The following is a 15380-nucleotide window of genomic DNA, read 5'->3' as shown; positions in this document are numbered from 1 at the left end:
ACATAAAGTATAAATACACTAATTTATGTTGCAAATGCCTTATCTTAAAGAATAGCTTAAACGGCCATTTTGGTAGTTTTACCTATCCAAAGCATGCCATCTTTTTTGTATTGACTGCTTTACATCCAGAAATGTCACCATTTAATTTAAATTTGCTATTTAAGTTAAACATGAATTCAAAAGTGTTTTTAACTGGGTTATTACATGATGACATTACTTCTAAACTGTCATGTGTTTGTTGCATGGTAATGCACTTGAAAGCAAGTGCTGTCCTTTTTCACATGTTCTTTGTTCATCCATGGACAGTAATATGCCTACTTCTCAGAGTCAACTGCCATAAAGCTTTGTGAAAGCTGTATTTTAGGAACAATAGAAGAAGAAGAAAAATAATAAGCAAATGTGTTTGTGTGAGAGTTTCTAACAGCTTCTGTATTTGACTCAGGAAAAAAAAACACCTTTAATGTTCATGTTAGTAGATTGCTTATCTCAAGCAAGTCTCCTCAGGTTCATGTACATAACATATATAAACGGTTGCCTGGAAGGTAAGACATTATGAGCTTAGTGTTTTAAAAATGTTAAAATACCAGCAGGGCCATTCAAGCCAGGAGAAATCTCTTTTAGGATAGTCTTGTCTCAAACAGGTCAATATTTGCTCTCTTCTTTAATGTATGAAATCACACCAGGCTTTGTGTCGGGGGCTCTTTTAGCACGCTGACTTCCCCTCCACTGCAAGGTCCTGACCCCATCACAAGAGCCCAGAGACCAGGGAGAAAAACCCAACTCTGTTCCAGTTTCATTTAACACACCTAACACCCCTGCATGGAATAACTGGACTAGCACCTCTCACCGCCTTCTCGTGGCCCTGCTGTTAAGTTTGTTTGTGTTACCTTTCCCCTTGAATTCTCACTTCATCTCAGTGGGATACAGAGCCTTTTTTCTCTGTTTTTCATGGCTCCGTCCTCACATGTGTTATTTCGTGCACTTTGCTGAATCGCTGGGCGATAATATGGTGAACATGATGGTATTAGACGTTGTGGTCTTGTCAGTGAGCTGTTGAACATGAATCTCTCACTACCTTTAAAACACAGGAACTGATTCCTGAGTTCTACTACCTCCCGGAGATGTTTGTCAACAGCAACGGCTACCACCTGGGAATGAGGGAGGACAGGACCATGGTTTATGACGTGGACCTGCCAGCCTGGGCCAAGAAGCCTGAAGACTTGGTTAGGATCAACAGGATGGTAAGCTTTAGGCATGAGCCAAATTCAAAATGGTATCCGAATATAACAATAATACATTTTATTTGTGTAGTGCTTTTAAATGTACAGAAAGGGAATTTAGAGGGCAGTAATATGACACTATCTGCTTTATCAGCCAGGGAAAATATTAGAAAATCTTCAATAAATATAACAACATAAATCACCAAAATAAACAATCTTATCTTCGTCCATTTTCTGCTTTTCTGTCTCTGCCAATAAAAAATAAAAAAGAGAAATAAATACTGCACTATTTGCAATTTTTATGTAAGTAAAAAGCAGTAAAATGATGACTGTTGCATTTATAGTTATCATTTATTTGATTCAGTATTTTATATATGGCCTTATTATATTTTTGTGTCAATCCTCATATGACACACTTCATCATACAGCATTATTTTCTTTGGTGTATTTCTTCATGTCTGAATACTTACTAAAAACATTCTGTACTACCATACTGACAATCTACAATAAGTCAGCAGTATTTTTAAAACAATTTCTTTACACTCAGCTTTTCTGCCTCTGTATCACTGCATCAAATAAATCAATTGTATAATCTTCCCTCTAACCTTCCCATGCATCTGTGTCTCCTTGTCTTATTCATGAAGCATCTCATAACGTGCACCGCTCAATACTAACACTGTACCCCTGACCCCAGTGATGTCACTAAAGGACAGCACTGAGGGCAAGTTTGCCCTATAGTGTTACCTTCAGTAATGCCGGGCCTCATCACTTTGGCAGCGTGCAGGGCCCTTTCAGTGTGCATGTGTGTAAGCGTCTGCGTGTGCACGTTCAATACAGACAGCCTATCAACATGTGGTCCACACAACTCCCAGCAGGTTTCAGGAGCAGCACGGAGAAAGAAATAAAGATCTAACCCATCTCTTTCTGTCGGATAAACTCTGTTCTCCTTTTAATCTGGAATCACTTACTGTAGAAACCCAACAGCTAAACTCTATACTCTTGATGAATGGCCATTGCATGTTTTTAAAGTGCAGATACATTTGAACATATATCAAACTAAGGGGAATGCTAATTGGTTTGAACATTGCATACCCAAAAATCCTTTATATAAGTTTCTTCATATTTTAAGATTGACGAAGGAGCCCTTGTGAACTGACACATCACATCTGAAGGAACACATATTACAAAGAAATTCTCTATCCTACTAATTCAAGCTTAATGACTAGTTTCTTCTGAAAAGCACATACACTTTAATAAGGTAGTAGCAAAAAGACACTCGTGTCATGCAGGTTCTGTATCCTGAGTTCATGGGCCACCGTTTTTTTTCGACCAGAGGTAGAAAGAGGCTCTGGGAACATACTTGACCTTTTCAGCTGGAGTGACAGAGCTGGGCTGGTCTTATGGAGGTGACCTTTCCCCGTGCTCTGCCCACGCTGCCTGCTCGGGCTCTATCGGGCTTGTGTACTGGCAGAGTGGAGGGGGGTGGGGGGTAGGTAAAGGAGGGAGAGGCTGGGAGTTGTTATGGGCATGTCTGCATCTCTAAAACAAGGAAAGGGAATGACTGACAAAAAGATGTACTGTGGATATTTTCCCACCGTTGAAGAATACATTGTGATGTTGCCTTCCACTGTTACATTCACAGACCAGTGCATTCACAGACAATCATAGTCCTCTGCCTCCATTTCTTTGTCTTTCTTTTGTTCTGTTCTCTCACTAGCCCACACTCTTGCTTCATCTATTATTTCATTTCTGTCAGTGAATCTCTCCCCCTGCCTGCCCCTCTGTCTCACTCTTCCTCTTTCTTTCCCCTTCCCTCCTTCCCTTTCTCCCTCCCTCCCTCCCACTTCCCATCTTTGCATGTGCCACTTTCAATTGAAGTGATATGCCCTGTGGCAAACTCTGCCTCTGTGTGCTCGAGCAGGCTTTGTTGGTAATGGCTGTTATTCCTGACGCAAGGGGAGGAGTGTAAATTCCTCCAGCAAAGCCTTACACCAGCATGCATGGGAATGATATTGTACTGTATTGTGGAACAATACATCAAACCCCCAACGCACGGCCTCCATAGGTTATTTATAATAATTATCAGCCTTAAATCCTATCCTGAATCTCTCACCAACACTCCCACAAGAAATCAAGTCATTTATCATTGTTGCCTCTGCAGATGGTTTTACAGTCAATTGGATCCCTGTTAGTATTGAACCAATGTCTTTGTCTCCATACAAATGTAGTCGGTTGGTATTTTAGGTAGACAGAGAAATGTGATATGAGAGTCTTGTCTTGTTAGCTGATTACATTAAAAGGCGGGGTGCAGCTTTTGTAATCGTTATTAGCAGTAAAACAGGTTACATATGTATCTTTATTTAACTTAAGCTGTTTTCTCTTGCAGTACTCCTTATTAGTGTTGAGAGTTTTAATGTGATGCAAGGCCCTGGTAGGTCATCTGAGTACAGTGAAGTTGGCGTTGTTGTGGTCAGTGTTGTGTGGAAGTAGAATTTGTGTTGTGTCTTTTTGCCCATGTGCTGCTGGGATGCCTCTGACCTCTAATTGCCCCCGTTCTCCTCTCACAGGCCCTGGAAAGCGAGTTTGTGTCATGTCAGCTGCATCAGTGGATTGACCTTATTTTCGGCTACAAGCAGCGAGGCCCGGAGGCAGTGCGTGCCCTCAACGTCTTTCACTACCTGACTTATGAGAACTCCGTCAAGCTGGACAGTATCACTGACCCTTTGCTCAGAGAGGTAAGGCACACACACATCGCCATGGAGACAAAGCCCCTCCCCCCCCCTCTCTCTTCCCCACCAGAGGCACAGCTTCCTTTCTCTATTTGTCCTGGCATGTGTTGGAGCTCCGGGAGCATTCATATCACGCATCTGTCAATCAATTATTGTGTCACGCAAATGTAACCCGTGAGAGAATTTGGCAGAGCTGCTGACTCATCAACTTGTTTTGGGATTAGTGTCATTTTGTGATGAACCGAGTTATTAATTTCCTCTCTCTCTCAGATAAACAGTCATCTTTTAATATCTGTCCACATTATTCATAGATCCTCTTAACATCACATCGTGGGCTGTTTTTCTTTCACATGCTGAATGTACTGTATGTTCCTCGCTATAAACAGATCAATACATCTGACTGAGCTCTATGATCAATCAACAGGGGTCACGCAGTCAATATGTGAGGGAGTGAATCCTCTTGTTCTTAAGCAATTAATTGAATATCTATTAGCTCGGCCGTACTACTCGTGAATAGCTTAATTGCGCAGAGGCGAAAGGGGACCAGAGACTGCAGCAGCTGGCATGCATTGTGGTACTTTCAGTTTGAGCTTGTCTCCTCCTGTGATATCCACCATCTGCTGTCTGCAAAACAAGTCATTTATATACTGTCACTTCCAGGGGCGCCTTTATTTATCAAGTGACCACTATGCAAATCACCTGCAGAAGATTTGGCTGATCTAATTACCAAACCATATTGTGAAAGGTTTGGTTTCCATCATTTCCAGGAAGATTTAGGTGATGCTGTCTTTATTTTTGCATCAGGTTGAGGGGATTTTAGCCCTCTTCTCCCCGCCTACTGTTACCCTGAGAGATGACAGTACTGTTGGTTAGTTAGTTGCACATTAGGGTCCCTGCTACTCAAGCTCCCTAATTGTACCCAGCTGATGTCATTGCTATTGTGACATGTGATTGTATTTGTGCTGGAGAGAGAAACGGTCTCAGATAATTGCAACTGATCTTATGCTCATGTGACGAGCACTAATTGAGACGAGCTTTCATACCTTCAATCGTGTTTCTCATTCCAGATGGATTCCTGCTCCTGTAACATAAAGTATAACCTTGTATATGTGAACCACCTATATTTCTAAATACTAAAACATTGCAGTTTCCTGAATATGCACTATGAAGAAGTCTTGTGAAAAACATTAACTTTTCAAAGCAGGTAATTGTAATTTTCAACAGTACAGTAGAATTGAAAATGAAAAGATCTAATAATTGTCCAGTATTCGATTGTATTGTATTACTTTAGATGGATATTTGTTTTACAGCCAGTATTGTGTACAGTATTTCTTTAGGCTGATCAGATTACATCAGTTTGAATATACTTTGATGACCTGCTATGCAATACATTAAGTTGAGTTTCCTGCACAGAATGGGATCATTAAGGTAATTTAGTAGGCAATTTCCGACAAGATTTATTGTGGCATTATTCACAATATGATCTACCTCTCCTTCCATCTGGCACAGGCCAGGTCCGGGCTGATTCAATGAGGTGGAGCATAGACAAGTGCCCAATGAATGTCTTGCTAAGACCTGCCCAAATGTGAAGATTGACTCCAGGGTATTGAATCATTCTGGGCCTGACAGGTGAAACTGCAGATCTGGCATTAGTCATAACAATTAAGGCATTTGAAATGTCAATAAATTGGAGGTCATGAGAGATAATTTCCGCCCGTGTGTCAGATGGAAATGATGACTCCGGCGGGCCTCTGGAGGAGGGCACGGTGACAGCTCCACTGGGCACACCGTCGAAACAGCAGTCCTTCTATGTGATGCTACTCCTGACAGCCTTCTCTTATGGAAAAACATGACAGCAGCCCCTTGAATCAGACCCTGCTGTGTCACTCAGAAGTAAACAGACAAATTATTCATCAGTGGGACTCCATTCTTCCTCCGCTGCCACCGCCCCTCCCGCCCCCTCTGATTTGACAAAGACAACAAAGTGTGCTACGGCTAGCAAATGAAGGGTTTGAAGAAGCTGAGATATATTTAAATAGATTTCACCTTGATATTCTCATAGTGAAGGGACTCAAGTGTTTAAATGCTTGACCTTTATGATAAAAAAACTCCCTTCATATGTTTAACATAGAATAGGATTCAGTGTGTATTGTCACAGATGATAAGAAACAATCACCTACTAGTGAACATATTGTTTGGGACATTTCTGCTCCCACTATACAATAGTGCACATGTCAACTCCCCAGCTGTCACTCAAAAAACACCCTCAGGCTAATTCTTCGTTCGTACTTAACGATTTAAATAAGTCCGGATAGGATTATACTAAAACATTGGCAAATAAAGGATAAGCAGCAGTTTCTTTACTGAGCACAACCTCACTATAGTAGGTAGTTGCATGGGTCTGTATGGTTGCTGTGCTGCTTTGTTTCTGTTTGTATTTGTATGCTACCTCAAAGCCAGAAGTACTTAATGAAAACAATTTGTCAAAGGGTGAAAGCTTCATATTTGTAGTTGTTAGATGTGATCTCAGGTGTCGTGACTCAGCATGATCCCACGCTGCTTAGCGGGTCACTGCAAGGCCGTGTTTGCATTCTGTCTGACAGAGCTGTTGTGTTTCTGCGTTGCATGAGTGCACTGGAGGATGCTGTTGGGGATCATCCTCCATGGAGTCTCTCTGTCACCAGTCTGGGAACCAGGCAGCAGATAGAGAGAGCGGAGCAGCTACTCACTTCCAAAGCCTTTTGCAAACAAAGTCACACAGACAGACATGCAGACACAGTGTGTTATGATGGATGTGTGGTGCTCACCCAAGCAAGGTGGTTTGTTGCTGTGGGGGGAAGATCATCCAGATGGCTTTGGCAATAAGTGTCACTTATCAGCCAAAAAGCAGAGCCTGAAGTGACTTAAACTAATGAACTGCCTGTTAAGTGCTCTCCATCTCAGACTGAGGTAGAGATAAGTTTCTGACATACCTCACAGAGGATTACTGTCCAAGCTCAGAGATATTGACATATTTTGATCATCTAGTGGAGGAACATGTTCTTGAGTTAACCTTCAACAAGTGCTACACCCCTTAGCCCGACACACACAAACACACAGACAAATCTTCCTCCTCGCACTCTGGGAACCATCTTTGGGCGTCAAAGTTGTCTGAGACTACAGAAGTGGGATATGCAGCAGCCCAGTGGTATACAATCATCACAAGAAATGTGGTGATGTTTTGCACATGGCCTCCTCAGCCTTTCTGATCTTAGTATCACATTTCGTTATTTGAATAGACATTGTGACCTTCACCCTAAACCCTAACCTCAAATAGCCATAATGTCAGATGCTTATTACTTGAAAGACTGCGCTGTAAAGATCACTGACTAGCACTTAATGGTTGCCAAATGGGCTCAGCAACTCACATGAAACTTTCACTGCTGTGCGACAGCTCCTTTTTTGGTGCTGTGGAAGATAGGAAGTGACCAGGGGGTGTTGGGGGCGACTGCTTGGCTTGCAGGTGGCCTGTCCTTATTCAGTATCACCTCCAAACTTCCCTCGCCACATCTCCCTCTGTGGCATGTGCTACCCAATAGCTCATTTTGATAGTGAGTAGTGTGTACAGGCGAAGAAAATGAGGGCTAGTCACCCCGGCAGTCAGAAGGGCGGGCGAGGGGCTGAGCGATGTATGTTCCATTGTGCACAGTGGCAGTGACGGACATCTACAAGCTCCCCTCTGATGGTGGAAGTGGCTCCAGTCACATCAATCACTCCCACCGAGTGCCCCACTTTCAGTCAAGCTCAGCAGCTCTTCCTGCTTGTTTTTTCCTCACTTACGGATGGCTGGGGAGATATGTGTCCTTTAAATGGAAGTTATTTTCCTATAATAGTAAAGGCTTGATTCTTCCTATGTATCTTTTTGTTTGTCGCTTCTTTTTCCTTTCTTTTCCTCCTTAGTCTCAAGCATCCATTCTCACTTTACTCCCCATAAATCATCCCTCATCAAGGAACCCGGTGCCAAATCACCTTGGTCTGCTGTGTGATTGTGTGCTTCTGTTGCAAACGTATGTGTGTGTACATGGACATGCTTTTCTCCTTTGTTTCAAACACAATAACATCTAAAAGCAAGCCGGCCTGCTGCAGTCCTAGCTGCATGTCACTCCAGGTTAACGTTTATGCAGCGGGGGCCCCTGCGCCTGGAAATGGGAATGGTTAACTGAAGCATGTTAATAGGAAAAGGCTTGTCTCTTCCATACTAACACTTGGATGACTCTGCAGGCTGAGGGGGGAAGGGGGAGCACCCAGGCGGATTGGGAGTGCTCCCCTCTCCCTTTACCTCCCCCTTTTCTCAGAAGCACGGCTGAGTTAGGATTTGCTTGCATTGTCAAGTAACGCATTGACCCATCACTTTGATGCATATTGATTGTGACAGCCGCTCTCTCTCTCCCTCTCCCTCCCTCTCTCCCGCAGGCCACAGAGGCACAGATCCAGAGCATTGGACAGACGCCATCTCAGTTGCTTATTGAGCCACATCCTCCACGCAGCTCCGCCATGCACCTGGTGAGAGCAATGAGCATTCTGGGAGAATTCCCTGCACCTCTGGTGGTGGTGTGTGTGAAAGAGGATGTGTGGACCTTTGGTGGTGTGGGTTTTTGGGCCTGTGTGTGAACAAAATGAGTCTCCCTGATTTCTTATTTCTACCCATTTCCTTTAATTCAATCTGTTGTGCTGACAAGAAAATGATGTTTCAGAAATCTAACATGTAGGTCACAGACACGCAATTTGACAACAATTCTCAGTTCCAGTTATCTGCACTGTTTCTAACTGTTACTGCCACCTAGCAGTGTGGTGTAAAGGGAAGAGTGCTCCCTGCTGGCCCAGTTGCTTCCTCTTTCTGCTGTAAGCTGCTCTTCCCTGTCTAATCCATGTAATAGCCAGCCTAGCCCTCATTATCCCCACATGGCTATCCCTGTTTCTCTCTCCCTTCAAGACACTTTGTAAGGCAGATCCCTTTGAGACCTTTTAGTTCAATTTCCTACTTTTTTCACCAGAATGTTTTCATAAAAGATGAGAGCTGAAACTGGTTGAAAACTACTAGTATTGTCACGATCCCTATTTCTACCATCGCTTTAACTCCTGCTCCACATGTTGTTCCAACTATTGTTGTAAAGGTTGAGCTGAAAATCGTAGTTATGAAATAAGTACATCTTGTCTGATACATGTGTATGCACCATCACTTGTGTACAGCTACTCCACCCCCATTTCTTACCAGTCCATCTTCTGACTGCACTGTCCAGGGGGGGCAGTGAATGCAGCTCTGCTCTGTGTCTGAACCTAGTTCTTGCTCCAACCTTTTTCTAATTGCCTATATACAAACTTTTTCTCCCGTCTTTTCATACTTTCATCTTCTTATCCCTTCCTGCTCCATTCTCTTCCTCCTCATCTCCCACTATCACATCCCTCCACCCTTTACACTCTGTCTTTTCTTTCTTTTACTGAATTTTGTTTTCTTCCACAGAGTCCTCTTATGTTCAAAGACCAGATGCAGCAGGATGTCATCATGGTGTTGAAGTTTCCATCCAATTCTCCAGTAACGCATGTGGCCGCCAACACCCTGCCCCATCTTACCATCCCGGCTGTAGTCACAGTTACCTGCAGCCGCGTATTTGCTGTCAACCGATGGCACAACACCGTCGGTGAGTGGATCTCAGCACACATGGCAGGAGATATGTTCAAACATACACACATGTTTACCTGATCAAAAATAAAAAAAGTGCCACACCACATGTGATACCTACCACAGCAGCCGCCCTGTAAAATCACTTCATCACCGTCACACACAAACCTGCCCACCACTCATAATAGAGCTGTAGCCAGCTGGCTATGTGAGAGGCGAGCACCTCCTAGGTAAGCTGACCATGAGTGTTTCCACATGTTCCTTTTCAGACATGTGTGAACAACACAACCCACAGAGCCCCTCCCTGGGAATCAGCCTCACCTCAGGGTCAGAGGGCCAAAGCAATGGTTACTTGGAAATTAGGCCGCAACTGCACCACATTCTCCTCACACGTCCCCATCTGTCACTGCAGAGACACTCTGAGCTCCGGAGCAAAGAGTCCGCACTGTGTGGCTGCTAAGGCTGCTCCCACACTAATGAACACAGCTGCAGCACCCTCGCCATCCTGTCGGAGAGGAGGGAAATGTGGTTTGGCTTTTCAGAATAATGATGATAATAAGGGCTCCATATTTGCAGGCATGTTGCTGTGTTAAAACTGGCCCCAAATACAAATTGCATGGATAAAATGTCTCTATTTTAGTTTGACACTACTAAAAAAGATATAAAATCCCAGTAAGACAGATGGGAATATCTCTGATAGACCTTATGAAGGTTGTGTGTTTGTGTGTGTGTGTAAGAACGCACATGTGCAGACTCACAGGTGAGAAACCTCAATGATTAATTTCCTTATGCCTCCATGCATGAATCCAGGTCTCCGAGGAGCACCGGGCTACTCTCTTGAGCAGGCCCATCACCTTCCTATAGAGATGGATTCTCTGGTTGGTGAGTAAGCTTCCTGGATTTAAATGGAAAGTACAGCATCAAACAAAAATAGACCATTGGCTTTACTATCTATTTTATCTTTGAGGGTCTGTTCATCCTTTTTCCCCCCCCAGCCAACAATACAGGAAGCAACAAGCGTCAGATCACAGATCTAGTGGACCAGAGCATCCAAATCACCACGCACTGTTTCGTGGTGACAGCTGACAACCGTTACATACTGGTGTGTGGCTTCTGGGACAAGAGCTTTCGTGTGTACTCCTCAGAGACAGGTAGGTTACAGTGTAAACTCTATTTGCTATAGAGGTGTGCACCGATGTGTGGAGGACTGAGCGCTATGATGGGAGAATACAGTATTGTCCCGGTTTCCTCTCGACAAGCCTTGTAGAGAAACTAATGACTACACTGTTATACATTTGAACACACTGATACATAAACAAGTTACTTCCCTTGCTTATTTCCTATCCATTGGTGATGATTCAGAAGGAGCAAGATGAACATATTGGTAACACACACGTTTAATTATATAAATGACTATTACTGCAGCTTGACAGGTGGCATTTACCTAATTGCTTCCAAACTGTGGGGTTACGACAACACAAGAGGTCAAGCGGATCGTAAGGATGAGGAAAGAATCTGTTTATTTTTCTTTTCACATAAGAAATACTGCATGCTTTCACCCTTTCTATCCTAAAATCTTTTATGTATTACAAACCAAGAGGAACACATCACTGCTCAACTCTGTCCACACCAAAGCCATTATCTGTGATGATTGTTTACAAGCCAACATTGTGAAGAGATCACAAGGCTGGGAACCAATGAATTAACCACATTTGAGATATTTCTTCCACTGTTTCTTTTCTCATCTTAGGCTTTGAAAACACAGCCGGTAGTCATTTTTGCCATGTTGCATTTGAGGAACTTTTGACACTGAAAACATGTTTGTACATCATTTCTTCAGGCAAGCTGACCCAGATAGTTTTTGGACACTGGGACGTGGTGACATGTCTGGCCAGATCGGAGTCTTACATCGGGGGAGACTGCTACATCGTCTCTGGGTCCAGGGACGCCACGCTGCTGCTGTGGTATTGGAGCGGACGGCACCATATTATTGGCGACAACCCCAATAACAGTGAGCATGCATGTGCTCACACATGAACGCACAGAGTGTACAGTAGCATCGCCCTCTGGATAAAGTTACAGGAATCCTCACAGTGTGTAATACTTTACCAATAAAATATACTCATTGTAAAAGTCTAGAAAAAAGGTGCATGAGTTCATTGCTAGTATTTTCAACAAGTTATATAGGAAGCACGAGCCTTTGATCATCACTGGAGAAAAAGGAATTCTCCCCTAGAAATAAAATAATGATAAGAGACAGGGAGAGGGTAATTTATCTGCACTGTAGCTGTGATATATTAGTGTGATTTATTGCATTGAGCTGTGCTTCTTTCAAGTAGAGGATTCCAGATGTCTTGGCATTCAAAATGGTGGACCCCAGTGTGTGATTTCTGCTGCTCAGTTCATTTAGTTGCTCATTCCCACTGATTGTCTGTGTTCAAAACAATCCATCAGGGTAGGGGGAAACAGACAGTACTGTACAAGTGAGTAGCACCATATATGGTGAGGAATAGACATGTGAGAGGAGGAAGAGTTTCTGTTTTATTTTTAGATGACAATTCATTGAGTGTACGTGTGTACGGGGGGTGGGGTGTTAGAAGATCTTGTGTTTCCAATTGTCACAGATTCTGGGAGCTCCATATTAGATGCGAGTGTTCTCTAATTAACTTCACTGAGGCTCAGACAGTTAATTAAGAATTTCAGCTTGGTTGCCTCCAATTAGCAAGGGGCAATAGCACTGGTGTTCCTGCAGCAGGAAAACAGTATTCCCCTGATATTCACACTTCTAGTGCCTACAATGCACCTTCAACGGACACAATGGAAAAAGCCACATTACTCGTCTGAAGAAACAAAAGACAGGATGTGTTTTCACTGGATCAAATTACCTACAATCTTTTATCAATATCTCATCAGTTAAGCATGATGTCAGGGACACTGTGGAGCCAACAGTTAATAATCGAGCTTTGTTCAAGAATGCAGAGTTTGGGAACTTGGAGAAGAACAAGGGTAGTGTAGTAAAATGACTTAGAGTGTATTTATTTAGCCAGGAAGCTCCCACTGTAATACAAAATAGTGTCTAGCAGGGAGTCCTGGTCAGAATCAGCTCACTTTGTAAACTGTATGTTTGACAATAAGCATTATACAAATCTCTACAGCTAGCAAACATCAATCATCCTCAAATATACCTGGCTTTTCAAAGGATCATCAGGGATAAACCACTGACGCCCTTTAATATCTTTACACTTGAAGCCCTCAAATAAATGTCATTGCGACAAAATCAATTTCTTCCATTGCTTATTCGCTATTTCATTGAACAATCGTTTCCACGAGTCCCATTCTCGTGATTTCATGCCTATTATATTTTCTATAATGCCGGTTGAAGGTTGTGTGAATATGTAGTAGCAGCAGCCCTCCGGATCACTGCGTCCTCATCAGATGTGGAGGGCCAAAGAAATTGATTTCACCCGCGCCCCAAAAGGCTGCATGTGTCTTAAATGTGTAATAATTAAAATAACTTCCAGCTCAATCATGGCCCTGCCTCTCAGATCCAGCCCATCACACCGGTGCGAGGGATATTTGCACCGGGTAATTGTGGTGGCTGACTTCGACTCGTCCCCAGGGCTAGGAGAGGGTGGGGGGGGGGGGGGTACGCAGTGCAGGCTGATTGAATCTTTTGTCGGGTAGGTGAGCTGCACAAGGTCCCTTTTTCCCCCTGGAGGCCTTTTCTGACACTTGTCCTATTCAGCTCCCCTCAGCAGAGGATGCTGGACTGACAGCCCGGCTCAGGTCCTGGTCTCTGAGGGGCCGCGCTGCATCGATCACAGTCCGGCTCTCTGCCCCACTACTGCTGCAGAGGGGGGGGGAGGAGGGGAGCAGTCTGACACATGTCCACATCATCTATCAGGACTTTACTGTCATCCAGGTGGAGAGAGAAACTTTCACTGAATCGGCTGAACTTTGAGTCATGTGGGACACCAAATGCCACTTAATGTTATATGTAATGGCACTAGTGTTCTAAATAGTGGTGCATTTAACAAACTGTGGTTGAATTAATTTACTTTTTCTTTTTAAATAATTGTAAAACATTGTATTAATTACAATTTAGAAAAAAGTATTTAGAAAAGTTTTCCAAATAAACCGAAATGTGACTCCCTAAAGCCTTATTAACCCATAATGTCCTATCTACCCCTTCACTAATGGTTACATGCGTTTAATACTTACATGTAAATATACATTTTGGACAGTTTCTCTGCTTTCCATTGCCTTTATTCCATCTGAACTTCTTCCTCTGTTGTTAAATACAGATCATTACCACTGATTTGATTATTTTAGTGGTGGACTCCATACTAAAAACGACTCCTAAGTCACAGCAGCATCATAGAATATGAAGTGGGGTTCATTCTGTATTGGTGATCAGTGCTTTTGAAAAACAAGACTTGAGGTCAGCTGTGGGTGCCGTGAAACTCCCCTCACTAACCTCTCCCCCGGCCGTCATCAATCATACGACACACGGAATGAAATCAAGTGGCTCGGCTGCCATCAGCGGGCATCCCTGCATTTACATGACAATTCAGAGGGACCGCCCTGGTAGCAGATGTGTGTCACATCCACTGGGCTTGTGTTTATTTGATTTTATTGCCTGATGAAGGTGTGGTGGTTCTGCAGACCATTGCAGAGCATTTCCAATTCAGAAATGGAGCACCAGTGAATTTAGATGGCCTATTCAGGGATTCATCGTTTTCAATCTCAGACTTAAAACAAGTAATTTATTATATTGTCTCTCTTGTTTTCTAGGTGACTACCCAGCTCCACGAGCAGTTTTGACGGGTCATGACCAAGAAGTAGTGTGTGTGGCAGTGTGCGCAGAGCTGGGCCTGGTCATCAGCGGAGCCAAAGGTCAGTGTGCTCTCTGTCTCCCTTTAAGGTCACTGTCATCAAAGAGGAAACAGGAAGTCAGGATCACTCGCGCTTGAGCTTACTTGTATACTGTTGGTTACAAGTCTATTACCAACACGCATAACAGACAGACATTTATTTAAAAGATCCCTCTAGACCAGCATTTTTACCCTGATGAACGACAAGCAAATGCCTGACGGAAAAAGTTAAGACCAGGAATCTCTGTACGATATGCTTTTAAAACTGTAAAAATAACATTGTATGTATTTTCTAGAAGACAGAATGCTAGATGTTTTACATGAGCAGTTGGCTTCACACTTGTCTGTTTTCTCTTTGGCAGAGGGCCCATGTCTGGTCCACACCATCACAGGGGACCTGCTGCGGGCTCTGGAGGGGCCAGAGTACTATCAGTGCCCACGGCTTATCTCAGTATCCAGTGAGGGCCACTGCATCATATACTACGAGAGGGGCCGCTTCTGCAACTTCAGCATTAATGGAAAACTGCTGGCACAGATGGAGGTCAATGATTCCACCAGGGTAAGCTGACTGCAGACACCACTACAGTCCACTTGAGATGCTTCTTTGTTTATCTGCAGTCTAAGATACTTCAATTCTGTGCAGTGATTGCTTGGTGTTTTGACTTTCGGTAAGATATGTGCAACAGGATGTTTACTGATGGCTGCCAACTGATTTTGAGATTTAATATTATTTTAAAAATCTATCGACAATTGTAAATCTTTAATTTGCAGTCTTGAGTGCACATGGCTGCTGCACATCATTCTCATACTGGACTTCCACAATCTCAAATGGGGTCTTTGTTTCATGTAATAAAACACATTTCCGAAGAAGGGACAATAAAATAAGTCGCAAGTCACA

General features: G+C 43.3%; 1 protein-coding gene across 3 annotated transcripts in view; it reads left to right on the top strand.

The window, feature by feature from the left end:
* Window positions 1-15380, top strand: part of nbeab (neurobeachin b) — a 207674-nt gene that overhangs the window by 188529 nt on the left and 3765 nt on the right. For all 3 annotated transcript variants that reach the window (XM_034113170.1, XM_034113171.1, XM_034113172.1), the window contains exons 47-55: window positions 1089-1241; window positions 3788-3955; window positions 8402-8489; window positions 9433-9627; window positions 10419-10490; window positions 10604-10759; window positions 11449-11619; window positions 14403-14504; window positions 14845-15041. In XM_034113170.1, the coding sequence (XP_033969061.1) occupies window positions 1089-1241; window positions 3788-3955; window positions 8402-8489; window positions 9433-9627; window positions 10419-10490; window positions 10604-10759; window positions 11449-11619; window positions 14403-14504; window positions 14845-15041 (1302 nt within the window). The remainder of the gene's footprint in view (window positions 1-1088; window positions 1242-3787; window positions 3956-8401; window positions 8490-9432; window positions 9628-10418; window positions 10491-10603; window positions 10760-11448; window positions 11620-14402; window positions 14505-14844; window positions 15042-15380) is intronic.

The sequence above is a fragment of the Trematomus bernacchii genome, unplaced genomic scaffold (assembly GCF_902827165.1).
Source record: "Trematomus bernacchii unplaced genomic scaffold, fTreBer1.1, whole genome shotgun sequence".
Lineage (NCBI taxonomy): Eukaryota > Metazoa > Chordata > Actinopteri > Perciformes > Nototheniidae > Trematomus > Trematomus bernacchii.
Note: the sequence above shows the minus strand (reverse complement) of the source record. Positions and strands in the feature narration are given on the sequence as shown.